General features: G+C 35.0%; 1 protein-coding gene across 1 annotated transcript in view; it reads left to right on the top strand.

The window, feature by feature from the left end:
- LOC133662925 (synapsin-3-like) overlaps positions 1–15078 on the top strand; it is a 107094-nt gene extending 92016 nt beyond the window's left edge. The window contains exons 6-7 of the mRNA XM_062067129.1: positions 7536–7692; positions 14866–15078. Coding sequence (XP_061923113.1) covers positions 7536–7692; positions 14866–15033 — 325 coding nt within the window. The 3' untranslated portion in view covers positions 15034–15078. The remainder of the gene's footprint in view (positions 1–7535; positions 7693–14865) is intronic.
- The last annotated feature ends 629 nt before the right edge of the window (positions 15079–15707 follow it).

Raw genomic sequence — 15707 nt, 5'->3', positions numbered from 1 at the left:
GTGGAATATTTGATTGAAGTAATTGAAGCTTTAAATATTGTCGGTCAATAAATCATAACATTGATTTTGATGTATTATTTATTTTTATATTTTTTTAACAACAACAGTTTAAAAAATAAAAAAATAAATCCCAATAAAATTTTTGGAAAAAAGTCATACATTATTTATTTTTACTTTTAACGCTTCAGTCCCTCAATCAACTTCAGATCTATCCGTCGATTATAGTTTTTATATTTTCATTGTTTTTTTTGTTTTTTTGTCAAATAAAACTTAGTTCTTTTTATACAGCAAACACACAAAATATGCAATATTTTCCCCAAACATTTTTTAAAGTATTTTTTTAAATATTTGATTGAAGTAATTGGAGCTTTAAATACTTTTGGTCAATAAATCATAACATTGATTTTGATTCACTTTTTTATTTATTTATTTTTGAATTTTTTTTTTAAGCAGTGACAGTTTAAAAAAAAGAAACAAAAACAAAAAATAAATCCTACTTAAAGTTTTGGGGGATCCAAAAGTGTTGAAAATAAGTCATACATTATGTATTTTTACTTTTAACGCTTCAGTCTCTCAATCAACTTCAGTTCTATCCGTAGTTTATAGTTTTTTATATTTTCATTGTTTTTTTTTCTTTTTGTCAAAGAAAAGTTTGTTTTTTAATTAGCAAACACACAAAATATGCAACATTCTCCCCCCAAAATGTTTGAAGTGGAATATTTGATTGAAGTAATTGAAGCTTTAAATATTGTCGGTCAATAAATCATAACATTGATTTTGATGTATTATTTATATTTATATTTTTTAACAACAGTTTAAAAAATTAAAAAATAAATCCCAATAAAAATTTTGGAAAAAAGTCATACATTATTTATTTTTACTTTTAACGTTTCAGTCTCTATCCGTCGATTATAGTTTTTATATTTTCATTGTTTTTTTTGTTTTTTTTGTCAAATAAAACTTAGTTTTTTTTGTACAGCAAACACACAAAATATGCAATATTTTCCCCAAACATTTTTTAAAGTATTTTTTTAAATATTTGATTGAAGTAATTGGAGCTTTAAATACTTTTGGTCAATAAATCATAACATTGATTTTGATTCACTTTTTTATTTATTTATTTTTGAAATTTTTTTTTAAGCAGTGACAGTTTAAAAAAAAGAAACAAAAACAAAAAATAAATCCTACTTAAAGTTTTGGGGGTCCAAAAGTGTTGAAAATAAGTCATACATTATTTATTTTTACTTTTAACGCTTCAGTCCCTCAATCAACTTCAGTTCTATCCGTAGTTTATAGTTTTTTATATTTTCATTGTTTTTATTTTCTTTTTGTCAAAGAAAAGTTTGTTTTTTAATTAGCAAACACACAAAATATGCAACATTCTCCCCCCAAAATGTTTGAAGTGGAATATTTGATTGAAGTAATTGAAGCTTTAAATATTGTCGGTCAATAAATCATAACATTGATTTTGATGTATTATTTATTTTTATATTTTTTAACAACAACAGTCTAAAAAAATTAAAAAATAAATTCTCAATAATTTGGAAAAAAGTCATACATTATTTATTTTTACTTTTAACGCTTCAGTCCCTCAATCAACTTCAGATCTATCCGTCGATTATAGTTTTTATATTTTCATTGTTTTTTTGTTTTTTTTGTCGAATAAAACTTAGTTTTTTTTATACAGCAAACACACAAAATATGCAATATTTTCCCCAAACATTTTTTAAAGTATTTTTTTTCAATATTTGATTGAAGTAATTGGAGCTTTAAATACTTTTGGTCAATAAATCATAACATTGATTTTGATTCACTTTTTTATTTATTTATTTTTTTAATTTTTTTTAAGCAGTGACAGTTTAAAAAAAAAAAAAAGAAACAAAAAAAAAAAAGAAATCCTACTTAAAGCTTTGGGGGATCCAAAAGTGTTGAAAATAAGTCATACATTATTTATTTTTACAGTCCCTCAATCAACTTCAGTTCTATCCGTAGTTTATAGTCTTATCTTTGTCCATGTGGTGTCAGATGAAACACAAATGGAGCTGTTTGGCCACAATACCCAGCAATATGTTTGGAGGAGAAATCCCAGGAACACCATACCTACCCTCAAGCATGGTGGTGGTAGTATTATGCTCTGGGCCTGTTTTGCTGCCGATGGAACTGCTGCTTTACAGAGACTAAATGGGACAACATAGTAGTATCGACTAGATACGCTCCTGTACTTGGTATCATTACAGTGGATGTCAGGTGTAGATCCACCCATGGCGTTTGTTTACATTGTGACGCCGGTGAGCTATTGTATCCTCCTACGGTGTGTAGTGAAGCAGTGTTTCCCATAAACTGCCAAGATACCTGTGGCGGTGGGGGCGTGGCTATGGGCGTGGCCACCATGACATCATCGAGTAATTTGCATAATTTACTACAATGATTTGATTTTCTCTAAAAAGGCTAAAAAAATGTATACTTACTAATTAATAATAACAGTTTTGTTTTAAACGTTATCCATCCATCCATTTTACAATATAATTACAACACTTTATGTACATATTTATATACAGATTTGAACAATAAGTTAATCACTGAAATATATTTATTATTTGTGGTTCTTACAAAAAATATATCTTATAAAATATAAAAGCTAAAATGTCTCTTAAAGCTCTGCCCCTTTAATTAGTGCATACTAAATAATTTAACTTTAGCCTACTACTACAAGCATATTATTTACCAGCAACATAAAGTGAAACAGAGGCAGAGGTGTCCTGCCACAGTCAGTAACAAATAAACAGAAAACAGTAGTGGTCAAATGCAAATAAGGCAACAACTTTTGTAAAGTAAATCTGAACAGCCTATATGGGCATCTACATCAACTATATGATTTGCCTGAGAAGCTGGACAGGACAAAAAACAAAAACAAAAACAAAAACAAAAAATTATTTTATTTGTGGCGGACGTAATTCTTTCGTGGCGGGCCGCCACAAATAAATGAATGTGTTGGAAACACTGGTATTATGCTAGTATTATGTTTTGCTGCCAATGGAACTGCTGCTTTACAGAGAGTAAATGGGACAACATAGTAGTATCGACTAGATACGCTCCTGTACTTGGTATCATTACAGTGGATGTCAGGTGTAGATCCACGCATGGCGCCGGTGAGCTATTGTATCCTCCTACGGTGTGTAGCGAAGCATGTTTAGCTATTCCTCATCCTCCAGTGATATTGCTACTTGTAAGAAACTTACTTTATTTGTCGCCATGGAGGCCAGGATTAGTGATTTAGAAGTAGCTAAAACACTATTTATCTTTAGTTTTATCACCAAAATGCGTCCATTCTGATCCATTAGTACCGCGATACTATACTAGTACCGTCCAACCCTAGTTTCTACGCTACATTGGACTTTGAATCCCACGGGAGAAAACTGGACCTGTGCCTAAGTGGCTTCCTTCTATCCCTTGGACATGTGTGAGGGTTTAAAGGAGACCCCCAGGTCCCTCGGCCCTCGGCCCTCGGCCCACAGCCATCAGTTGAGGTTGTGTTAATTGGACAGATAGAGACCACAGCTGCAGGTCCAGATGTGCTGACTCCATCAAACCCCCGTGGTGTCGACATGAGGCAACATCTGTGTGGGACAGAAAGAGTTTAGGACAAGGATGGACTAAAGCAGGGGTCTCAAACTCAATTTACCTGGGGGCCACTGGATGCAGAAACTGGGTGAAGCTGGGCCGCAAGAAAAGATTTCTTAAAAAAAATCTAACATGCACTTTTTAATGAATTCACCTTCTTTGAATGGCTTTCCCGCCCTAGCAACCATCTCACTCACCATGTAGTTAGCTTTGATTGCTGCATTGCTCTTTTCGCTTGCTTTCTTGACGAAATCTTGTTGCCTCAGTAGACTGGTTTTAAAATTTGCAACCCGGTTCACTCTCTCATCTCCCTGGTATTTTGCATACTCCTCAGCATGTCTAGTTGTATAATGACGTTTCAAATTGTATTCCTTGTGCACCGCAACTTTCTCTGTATCAACTACAGAAAAGAGCTATAAGGATTATTCATAAAGTAGATTACTTAGAACACACTAACATATTATTTATTAATTCGGGTTTATTGAAATTACAGGAGCTAGTAAAGTTACAGACATTATGTGTCATGTTTAAGGCTAAAAGTAAAACATTACCAGCAAATTTACAAAAAATGTTTGTCATCACTTCTGAGAATGAAGAGCATAGAAGAAAAGGTCATTTCCAACATCAGTATTCAAGGACAACTTTAAAACAAATGTGCATATCAGTGGTGGGGGTTAAACTATGGAATTCTCTTCACAATGAGATAAAAGACTGTAAAAATATATTCCAATTGAAAAAAATATATAAAGACAGAACAATAAGATCATATGGACAGCCATAAGTGTTTACATTTTGCTTTATATTTATTATTTTACTTATTTTTTCGCCTGGTTTTGTATTTGTTTTGTATCGTCCCGTGAGGTGTATATTACTTCTTGTGTTTTTTTTGTTCGGTTTGTACATCCTGAAGTTTTGCACTTCTTGTGTTTTTTTGTTTGTTTTCATTATATTTGGATGTAATTGTTGGTTTATATGATATCATTAAGTAAGACTACGTATTATGTTGAAGGGGGCAGAAGAATATACGATTTTTCTTCATCCTGCTCCTTCTCAGGCATTGGTGTGTAAATGTATAATTGAATAATTGAGGTATAATTGTCTATCGATCAAAGATGCACATCAATGAAGGAGATAAATAAAAATGAAATTAAATAAGTCACGTCGGGGTGCCCCTGTGCTCAACAAAGAAATATTGCATCAAAAACCGTCTCTGCCAACGGGAGGGAGGGGGGGGGGGGGTCTCGCCGTGGAGTTTACAGTTACGGTAGCACAATTAGCCCCGAATGGGCTAACATCACCACTGACGTGTTACACGTCTGATTCGCCCAGCGACTCTCTGTCGGAGTATCAGCACTGGGGTCCAGTGCACCACACTTTTGTATTGTCGCTCGCTCCTTCGGCGGAGTGCTTTAGAAGCCCGGACTGTTTACGGAGCGAGCAGGCGGGCGAGCGAGGGAGGCAGGCAGGGAGGGAGGGAGGAAGAGCGTGTTCGGGTGTCGTGGAAAAGCGGCAAAATGTTTCTCTGCTTGCATCACGCAAGTGACGTCAATGCATACTTGCCAACCTTGAGACCTCCGAATTCGGGAGATGGGGGCGGGGGGGGTTGTTTTTGAACCCGGAAGAGTTAGGGCTGCAAAGGATTCTGGGTATTTGTTCTGTTGTGTTTAGGTGCGTATGTTCTCCCGAAATGTGTTTGTCATTCTTGTTTGGTGTGGGTTCACAGTGTGGCGCATATTTGTAAAAGTGTTAAAAAATAAATAAAATAAAATATGACCACCCTCAGTGTGACATGTATGGCTGTTCCTCAAGTATGTCTTGCAATAACTTGCGTGTGTGTCTGCAAAGGCCTCATAGACATGTGTCTGGGCCGGCACGCTGGAGAAAAAGATGATGTGGTGACAGTTTCTAGAGGACACTAAAGGCAGTGTCATCACGATATTGTCGAGAGCTTTTAACCTCACCTTGATTGGAAGATTCCTTCAGCTCCGCACACAACGCTGTCAAGCGCTAGTGATGGGACCGGCAGTTCTTTTAACTGTACTGAATCACTAGAAATCAGTTCCTTAAATTGATTCGTTCAAAAAATGTGTCCACCGATTCCCCCCCCCCCCCCAAAAAAAAAAAAATAGGGGGGGTTGGGGGGGGGGCGTGCGTAGTACAGTGCAGACATTCGCGGGAGAAGCAGCAAACAGGGTGAACGCGAGTCCCGACACAGTAGTGATGGGATCGGCAGTTCTTTTGACTGTACTGAATCACTAGAATCAGTGACTGACACAGCGCCACAGTCAGCACAGTTCAGTACGTGAATCTGAATCGCTTCTGCAGCAGCAGTTCTGTGTGCAGGTCAGCGAATCATGAGTCAGTCAGTAACAGCTTCCCCAGCGGCGGATCTCGGTGTGTGTCAGTTCGCGAACGACACAAGCCCTCAGCACCCAATGAACGACGAGCACAGTGACTGAACGAGAGCCTCAATGTGACGTCCTCCTCCCCACAGTCACTTCTCTGTGTCAGTAGGTTCGCGAATCCTGATTCTGAATGAATGAGTGAATGCAGCGCGAACCTGAATCACGTCCTCAGCGACAATAAATAAATAAAGAGAATAAATACCTTCAAAATAAAACAAATAAATTAAGAGCCAGAAATGCCAACATAAAAACAAAATGTTCTGTAGCCTACGTTTAAAAATATAACAAAGAAAATATCAACTTAAATGTGCAAACAAAAAGAAAATAAATAGGCTACCTTAAATAAAACAAAACAGATATTAAACCAAGTGCCAGAAATGCCAACATTAAAACTAAAATTTCTGTAGCTTACATTTAAAAATATAAAAATGGAAATATCAACTTAAATATGCAATAAAAAAGAAAATAAATAGCTTAAATAATATAAAAATCAACAACAGTTGCAGTAGAAGGGATACTACTACTAATAATAATAATAATATGAATCAGAATTGATCCCCAAAGAGAAATTTATTTTTATTACAATAACTGTGTAAATACAAGCCTATGTATGTGTACATACATTAGTTATTATTTTTATTTTAAATCTTCTCAAAACAGCCTGCCCTACACTTTACCCCCCGCCCCTCCCCCTCGCGTCGCTGCTGCTCAGCCTGCACTGACTTTCTTTCTGTCTCCTCTACTAGTCTACTCTCATAACTTTATGTGTTGAGATAATGGGGACGTGTGTTTGTTTTCATGTGGCTTGAGTCAACATTAGCCGTTAGCTTGGAGAATTAATGGAGAACGGATGCCAATGGCATGAAACATATCCCTGCGACCGGAAGAAGAATCACTCGCGGCATTGGGGCAAGCAGAGCAGAGAGTGAGAGCGTTGTCATTCACTGAGTGATTCATGTCGTTAATCTGCGTTGAACGAATCATTCGCTCAGTCCCTCCCCCTGCCCTCTCATTGGCTGCGTTGTTCGCCGACGTCGAGGGTTCAGTGAGTCACAGAATGCGCCAGTTCCACTCATACCGGCATGGTCGTGGCGGAGCTCAACTGAACTGAGAAAGGAACGAATCAGTTCATGAAGTGATTCGGTTCAGTACGTTCACTCAAAAGATTCGTTCGTTCGAACGAATCGTTCGCGAACGACACAACACTATCAAGCGCCATTCATTTAAAACTTGCGGGCCGCACAAACATAAAACTGTCATATTAAGGTGGGGGCCGCAAAATAACGTCTCGCGGGCCGCAATTGGCCCCCGGGCCGCGTGTTTGAGACCCCTGGACTAAAGAGTACGTTAGAGACTGACCCATATGGTTTTTTCAGGGCCGATACTGATTAGTAGTATGGCTGTGACGCTTTGGGCTCCACACCATTCCATTAGATTCTTGGGGGTAATACAGAATGTTAGTCAAGTCCAGCTGTTGATGGTTTTCCACGTCCGTGTCTGCGTGTGCAGGTCCGTCAAACCCGACTTCGTCCTGATCCGCCAGCATGCCTACTCCATGATCCCAGGAGAGGACTTCAGGAACCTGGTCATCGGCTTGCATTTTGGCGGCGTGCCGGGTGTCAACTCTCTCTTCTCCATCTACAACTTCTGCAGCAAGCCTTGGGTGGTAAGTCCATTCCTCCATTACTATGACCACACCCCCCCAGATCCTCCATTACTATGACCACACCCCCCCAGATCCTCCATTACTATGACCACACCCCCCCAGATCCTCCATTACTATGACCACACCCCCCCAGATCCTCCATTACTATGACCACACCCCCTCAGATCCTCCATTACTATGACCACACCCCCCCAGATCCTCCATTACTATGACCACACCCCCCCAGACTGATTTATTTGCTCTTTAAAACGGAGCTGGAACACCCGTCTGTCTTTCTGGCTAATTAGCAGCAATCACAGTCTTGCTGCTCCTTCAGGTCCAGCTGCTTTGTTCTAATGTACTCTCTATTAAAGGGGAACTGCACTCTTTTTACACTATCATCCACAATCATGTTAGTGCTTGTAAACTCTACATAATAGTACTTGCAAACACAACATAATAGTACTTGAAAACACTACATAATAGTGCTTGTAAACACTACATAAAAGTGCTTGTATACACTACATAATAGGGCTTGAAAACACTACATAATAGTGCTTGTAAACACTACATAATAGTGCTTGAAAACACTACATAATAGTGCTTGTAAATACTACATAATAGTGCTTGTAAACACTACATAATAGTGCTTGTAAACACTACATAATAGTACTTGTAAACACTACATAATAGTGCTTGTAAATACTACATAATAGGGCTTGAAAACACTACATAATAGTGCTTGTAAACACTACATAATAGTGCTTGTAAACACTACATAATAGTGCTTATAAACACTACATAATAGTGTTTGAAAATACTACATAATAGTGCTTGTAAACACTACATAAAAGTGCTTGTAAACACTACATAATAGTGCTTGTAAACACTACATAATAGTGCTTGTAAATACTACATAACAGTGCTTGTAAATACTACATAATAGTACTTGTAAACACTACATAACAGTGCTTATAAACACTACATAATAGTGCTTGAAAATACTACATAATAGTGCTTGTAAACACTACATAATAGTGCTTGTAAATACTACATAATACTGCTTGTAAACACTACATAATAGTGCTTGTAAATACTACATAAAAGTGCTTGTAAATACTACATAACAGTACTTATAAACACTACATAATAGTGCTTGAAAATACTACATAATAGTGCTTGTAAACACTACATAATAGTGCTTGTAAACACTACATAACAGTGCTTATAAACACTACATAATAGTGCTTGAAAATACTACATAATAGTGCTTGTAAACACTACATAATAGTGCTTGTAAATACTACATAAAAGTGCTTGTAAATACTACATAACAGTGCTTATAAACACTACATAATAGTGCTTGAAAATACTACATAAGTGCTTGAAAATACTACATAATAGTGCTTGTAAACACTACATAATAGTGCTTGTAAACACTACATAATAGTGCTTGAAAATACTACATAAGTGCTTGAAAATACTACATAATAGTGCTTGTAAACACTACATAATAGTGCTTGTAAACACTACATAATAGTGCTTGTAAACACTACATAATAGTGCTTGTAAACACTACATAATAGTGCTTGTAAACACTACATAATAGTGCTTGTAAATACTACATAATAGTGCTTATAAACACTAAATAATAGTGCTTGAAAATACTACATAATAGTGCTTGTAAACACTACATAATAGTGCTTGTAAATACTACATAATAGTGCTTATAAACACTACATAATAGTGCTTGAAAATACTACATAATAGTGCTTGTAAACACTACATAATAGTGCTTGTAAACACTACATAATAGTGCTTGTAAACACTGCATAATAGTACTTGAAAATACTACATAATAGTGCTTGTAAATACTACATAATAGTGCTTGTAAATACTATATAATAGTGCTTGTAAATACTACATAATAGTGCTTGTAAATACTACATAATAGTGCTTGTAAATACTATATAATAATGCTTGTAAACACTACATAAGAGTGCTTGAAAACACTACATAATAGTGCTTGTAAACACTACATAATAGTGCTTGTAAACACTACATAATAGTGCTTGTAAATACTACATAATAGTGCTTGTAAACACTACATAATAGTACTTGAAAATACTACATAATAGTGCTTGTAAACACTACATAATAGTGCTTATAAACACTACATAATAGTGCTTGTAAATACTATATAATAGTGCTTGTAAATACTACATAAAAGTGCTTGTAAACACTACATAATGATACTTGAAAATACTACATAATAGTGCTTTTAAACACTACATAATAGTGCTTGTAAATACTACATAATAGTGCTTGTAAATACTACATAATAGTGCTTGTAAATACTATGTAATAATGCTTGTAAACACTACATAAGAGTACTTGAAAATACTACATAATAGTGCTTGTAAACACTACATAATAGTGCTTGTAAATACTACATAATAGTGCTTGTAAACACTACATAATAGTGCTTGAAAATACTACATTATAGTGCTTGTAAACACTACATAATAGTACTTGTAAACACTACATAATAGTGCTTGAAAATACTACATAATAGTGCTTGTAAACACTACATCATTTCATTATCTGTTTGTTAGCCACCTCTTACTTGCCATATTTTACGACTTAGAATGCATACAAAAAGAAAGACGTGCGTTCTTGTCTTACATAAAGATTGTGAATGATAGGCACAATTTTATTTAAAAAAGTGCAGTTCCCCTTTAAATCTGCTTGTTGACAAACATGCGTGTAAAAATAGTTTGTCTGTGTTAGCACTTATAATAACAATATTGCTAATACTTGTTAATATTCAGGTCACGACATGTAAATGGAGTATTGTTGGCACTTTTTACATGTTTTTTAGACAACTTTATGGGCAGAATAGTGTGATTTCATTCGCTGTTTGTTAGCCGCCTCTTACTTGCCATATTTTACGACTTAGAATGCATACAAAAAGAAAGACGTGTGTTATTGTCTTACATAAGGATTGTGAATGATTGGCACAATTTTATTTAAAAAAAAAAGTGCAGTTACCCTTTAAATCTGCTTGTTGACAAACATACGTGTAAAAATAGTTTGTCTGTGTTAGCACTTATATTAACAATATTGCTAATACTTGCTAATATTCAGGTCACGACATGTAAATGGAGTATTGTTGACACTTTTTACATGTTTTTTAGACAACTTTATGGGCAGAATAGTGTGATTTCATTCGCTGTTTGTTAGCCGCCTCTTACTTGCCATATTTTACGACTTAGAATGAATAGAAAAAGAAAGACGTGTGTTCTTGTCTTACATAAGGATTGTGAATGATATGCACATTTAAAAAACTGTGCAGTTCCCCTTTAAATCTGCTTGTTGACAAACGTGTGTAAAAATAGTTTGTCTGCGTTAGCACTTATAATAACAATATTGCTAATACTTGTCAATATTCAGGTCACGACATGTAAATGGAGTATTGTTGGCACTTTTTACATGTTTTTAAGATAACTTTATGGGCGCAAGAATTGACTTCATTGTTAGCTGACCTTTGCTAACAGTTCTTTATGATTTAGAATCCATGAAAAAAAGAAAAACATCCGTGTTTTTTGTCTTACATAAGGATTGTGAACGATAGGCGAAATTTTATTAAAAAAACAGTGCAGTTCCCCTTTAAACCTGCTTTTTGACAAACATTATTGACAGTTTTTACATGTTTTTTAGACAACTTTATGGGCAGAATAGTGTAATTTCATTCGCTGTTTGTTAGCCACCTCTTACTTGCCATATTTTACGACTTAGAATGCACATAAAATGAATGTTCTTGTCTTACATAAGGATTGTGAATGATAGGCACAATTTTATTTAAAAAAAAGTGCAGTTACCCTTTAAATCTGCTTGTTGACAAACGTGTGTAAAAATAGTTTGTCTGCGTTAGCACTTATAATAACAATATTGCTAATACTTGTTAATATTCAGGTCACGACATGTAAATGGAGTATTGTTGGCACTTTTTACATGTTTTTAAGATAACTTTATGGGCGCAAGAATTGACTTCATTGTTAGCTGACCTTTGCTAACAGTTCTTTATGATTTAGAATGCATGAAAAAAAGAAAAACATCCGTGTTTTTTGTCTTACATAAGGATTGTGAACGATAGGCGAAATTTTATTAAAAAAACAGTGCAGTTCCCCTTTAAACCTGCTTTTTGACAAACATTATTGACAGTTTTTACATGTTTTTTAGACAACTTTATGGGCAGAATAGTGTAATTTCATTCGCTGTTTGTTAGCCACCTCTTACTTGCCATATTTTACGACTTAGAATGCACATAAAATGAATGTTCTTGTCTTACATAAGGATTGTGAATGATAGGCACAATTTTATTTAAAAAAAAGTGCAGTTCCCCTTTAAATCTGCTTGTTGACAAACATGCGTGTAAAAATAGTTTGTCTGCGTTAGCACTTATAATAACAATATTGCTAATACTTGTTAATATTCAGGTCACGACATGTAAATGGAGTATTGACAGTTTTTACATGTTTTTTAGACAACTTTATGGGCAGAATAGTGTGATTTCATTCGCTGTTTGTTAGCCACCTCGTACTTGCCATATTTTACGACTTAGAATGCACAGAAAATGAATGTTCTTGTCTTACATAAGGATTGTGAATGATAGGCACAATTCTATTTTTAAAAAAGTGCAGTTCCCCTTTAAATCTGCTTATTGACAAACATGCGTGTAAAAATAGTTTGTCTACGTTAGCACTTATAATAACAATATTGCTAATACTTGTTAATATTCAGGTCACGACATGTAAATGGAGTATTGACAGTTTTTACATGTTTTTTAGACAACTTTATGGGCAGAATAGTGTGATTTCATTCGCTGTTTGTTAGCCGCCGTATACTTGCCATATTTTACGACTTAGAATGCATACAAAAAGAAAGACGTGTGTTCTTGTCTTACATAAGGATTGTGAATGATAGGCACATTTCCAAAACCTGTGCAGTTCCCCTTTAAATCTGCTTTTTGACAAACATGCGTGTAAAAATAGTTTGTCTGCGTTAGCACTTATAATAACAATATTGCTAATACTTGTTAATATTCAGGTCACGACATGTAAATGGAGTATTGTTGGCACTTTTTACATGTTTTTAAGATAACTTTATGGGCGCAAGAATTGACTTCATTGTTAGCTGACCTTTGCTAACAGTTCTTTATGATTTAGAATGCATGAAAAAAAGAAAAACATCCGTGTTTTTTGTCTTACATAAGGATTGTGAATGATAGGCGAAATTTAATAAAAAAACAGTGCAGTTCCCCTTTAAATCTGCTTTTTGACAAACATTATTGACAGTTTTTACATGTTTTTTAGACAACTTTATGGGCAGAATAGTGTGATTTCATTCGCTGTTTGTTAGCCACCTCTTACTTGCCATATTTTACGACTTAGAATGCACAGAAAATGAATGTTCTTGTCTTACATAAGGATTGTGAATGATAGGCACAATTGTATTTAAAAAAAAGTGCAGTTCCCCTTTAAATCTGCTTGTTGACAAACATGCGTGTAAAAATAGTTTGTCTGCGTTAGCACTTATAATAACAATATTGCTAATACTTGTTAATATTCAGGTCACGACATGTAAATGGAGTATTGTTGGCGCTTTTTACATGTTTTTTAGACAACTTTATGGGCAGAATAGTGTAATTTCATTCGCTGTTTGTTAGCCGCCTCTTACTTGCCATATTTTACGACTTAGAATGCACAGAAAAAGAAAGACGTGTGTTCTTGTCTTACATAAGGATTGTGAATGATAGGCACATTTAAAAAACTGTGCAGTTCCCCTTTAAATCTGCTTGTTGACAAACATGCGTGTAAAAATAGTTTGTCTGCGTTAGCACTTATAATAACAATATTGCTAATACTTGTTAATATTCAGGTCACGACATGCAAATGGAGTATTGTTGGCACTTTTTACATGTTTTTAAGATAACTTTATGGGCGCAAGAATTGACTTCATTGTTAGCTGACCTTTGCTAACAGTTCTTTATGATTTAGAATGCATGAAAAAAAGAAAAACATACGTGTTTTTTGTCTTACATAAGGATTGTGAATGATAGGCGAAATTTAATAAAAAAACAGTGCAGTTCCCCTTTAAATCTGCTTTTTGACAAACATGCGTGTAAAAATAGTTTGTCTGCGTTAGCACTTATAATAACAATATCGCTAATACTTGTTAATATTCAGGTCACGACATGTAAATGGAGTATTGTTGGCACTTTTTACATGTTTTTTTAGACAACTTTATGGGCAGAATAGTGTCATTTCATTATCTGTTTGTTAGCCACCTCTTACTTGCCATATTTTACGACTTAGAATGCATACAAAAAGAAAGACGTGTGTTATTGTCTTACATAAGGATTGTGAATGATAGGCACATTTAAAAAACTGTGCAGTTCCCCTTTAAATCTGCTTTTTCACAAACATGCGTCTAAAAATAGTTTGTCTACGTTAGCACTTATAATAACAATATTGCTAATAATTGTTCATAATCAGGTCACGACATGTAAATGGAGTATTGTTGGCACTTTTTACATGTTTTTACACAACTTTATGGGCAGAATAGTGTAATTTCATTCGCTGTTTGTTAGCCACCTCTTACTTGCCATATATTACGACTTAGAATGCATAGAAAAAGAAAGACGTGTGTTATTGTCTTACATGAGGATTGTGAATGATAGGCACATTTCAAAAACTGTTCAGTTCCCCTTTAAATCTGCTTTTTGACAAACATGCGTCTAAAAATAGTTTGTCTGTGTTAGCACTTATAATAACAATATTGCTAATACTTGTTAATATTCAGGTCACGACATGTAAATGGAGTATTGTTGGCACTTTTTACATGTTTTTACACAACTTTATGGGCAGAATAGTGTCATTTCATTATCTGTTTGTTAGCTACCTCTTACTTGCCGTATTTTACGACTTAGAATGCATAAAAAAAGAAAGACACGTATGTTCTTGTGAATGATTGGAACATTTCCAAAAAGAGTAGTTTCCCTTTCGTGACATATTTGATTGGACTGAGTGTCTTAATGTTTCTGAGCACGTCGGATTGGTTTGAGCATCTTTATTACGCAGAATGTTGTCAATATTTTTGCCAGAAGGTGACAAAGTTGCGTTTGTCTTGCAGTTTTCTCAGATGATCAAGCTCTACCACGCCCTGGGCGCTGAGAAGTTCCCCCTGAACGAGCAGACCTTCCATGCCAACCACATGCAGATGGTGAGTGAGTGCTTCTTTTCTCCACCAAACACCAACAACACAAAAAAAAAGCACACATTTATTCAATATTTAATATAAAAATATAAAATTGTACACGCTTCATTGTATGGTTTCATTACGGTGAGATTTGAGACAGCATATGTACACACACGTGAAGAAAGAGCCTCATCACCACCATTTAGGACAATCTCTCATCATCAGGCTTGAGTTTTCTCATACAACTGTTTGACATGATGTTGCCTCATGAGCGGCGACAGGACTCTTCCTCCCTCTCTCTCGTCAATGTCATGGAATGAAGCGAAGATGAATACGGTGACAATATTGTTACTTTCATAGACTGCGAGTGTCCATTTGACTTGAAGGAAATAGAAAACGTCTCACTAGGAGCTGAAACCTCCACATATATAATCAATATGAGCTGAAACCTCCGCATATATAATCAATATGAGCTGAAACCTCCGCATATATAATCAATATGAGCTGAAACCTCCGCATATATAATCAATATGAGCTGAAACCTCCACATATATAATCAATATGAGCTGAAACCTCCGCATATATAATCAATATGAGCTGAAACCTCCACATATATAATCAATATGAGCTGAAACCTCCACATATATAATCAATATGAGCTGAAACCTCTACATATATAATCAATATGAGCTGAAACCTCCACATATATAATCAATATGAGCTGAAACCTCCACATATATAATCAATATGAGCTGAAACCTCTACATATATAATCA

Source organism: Entelurus aequoreus, linkage group LG12 (genome assembly GCF_033978785.1).
Source record: "Entelurus aequoreus isolate RoL-2023_Sb linkage group LG12, RoL_Eaeq_v1.1, whole genome shotgun sequence".
NCBI classification, from domain to species: domain Eukaryota; kingdom Metazoa; phylum Chordata; class Actinopteri; order Syngnathiformes; family Syngnathidae; genus Entelurus; species Entelurus aequoreus.
Note: the sequence above shows the minus strand (reverse complement) of the source record. Positions and strands in the feature narration are given on the sequence as shown.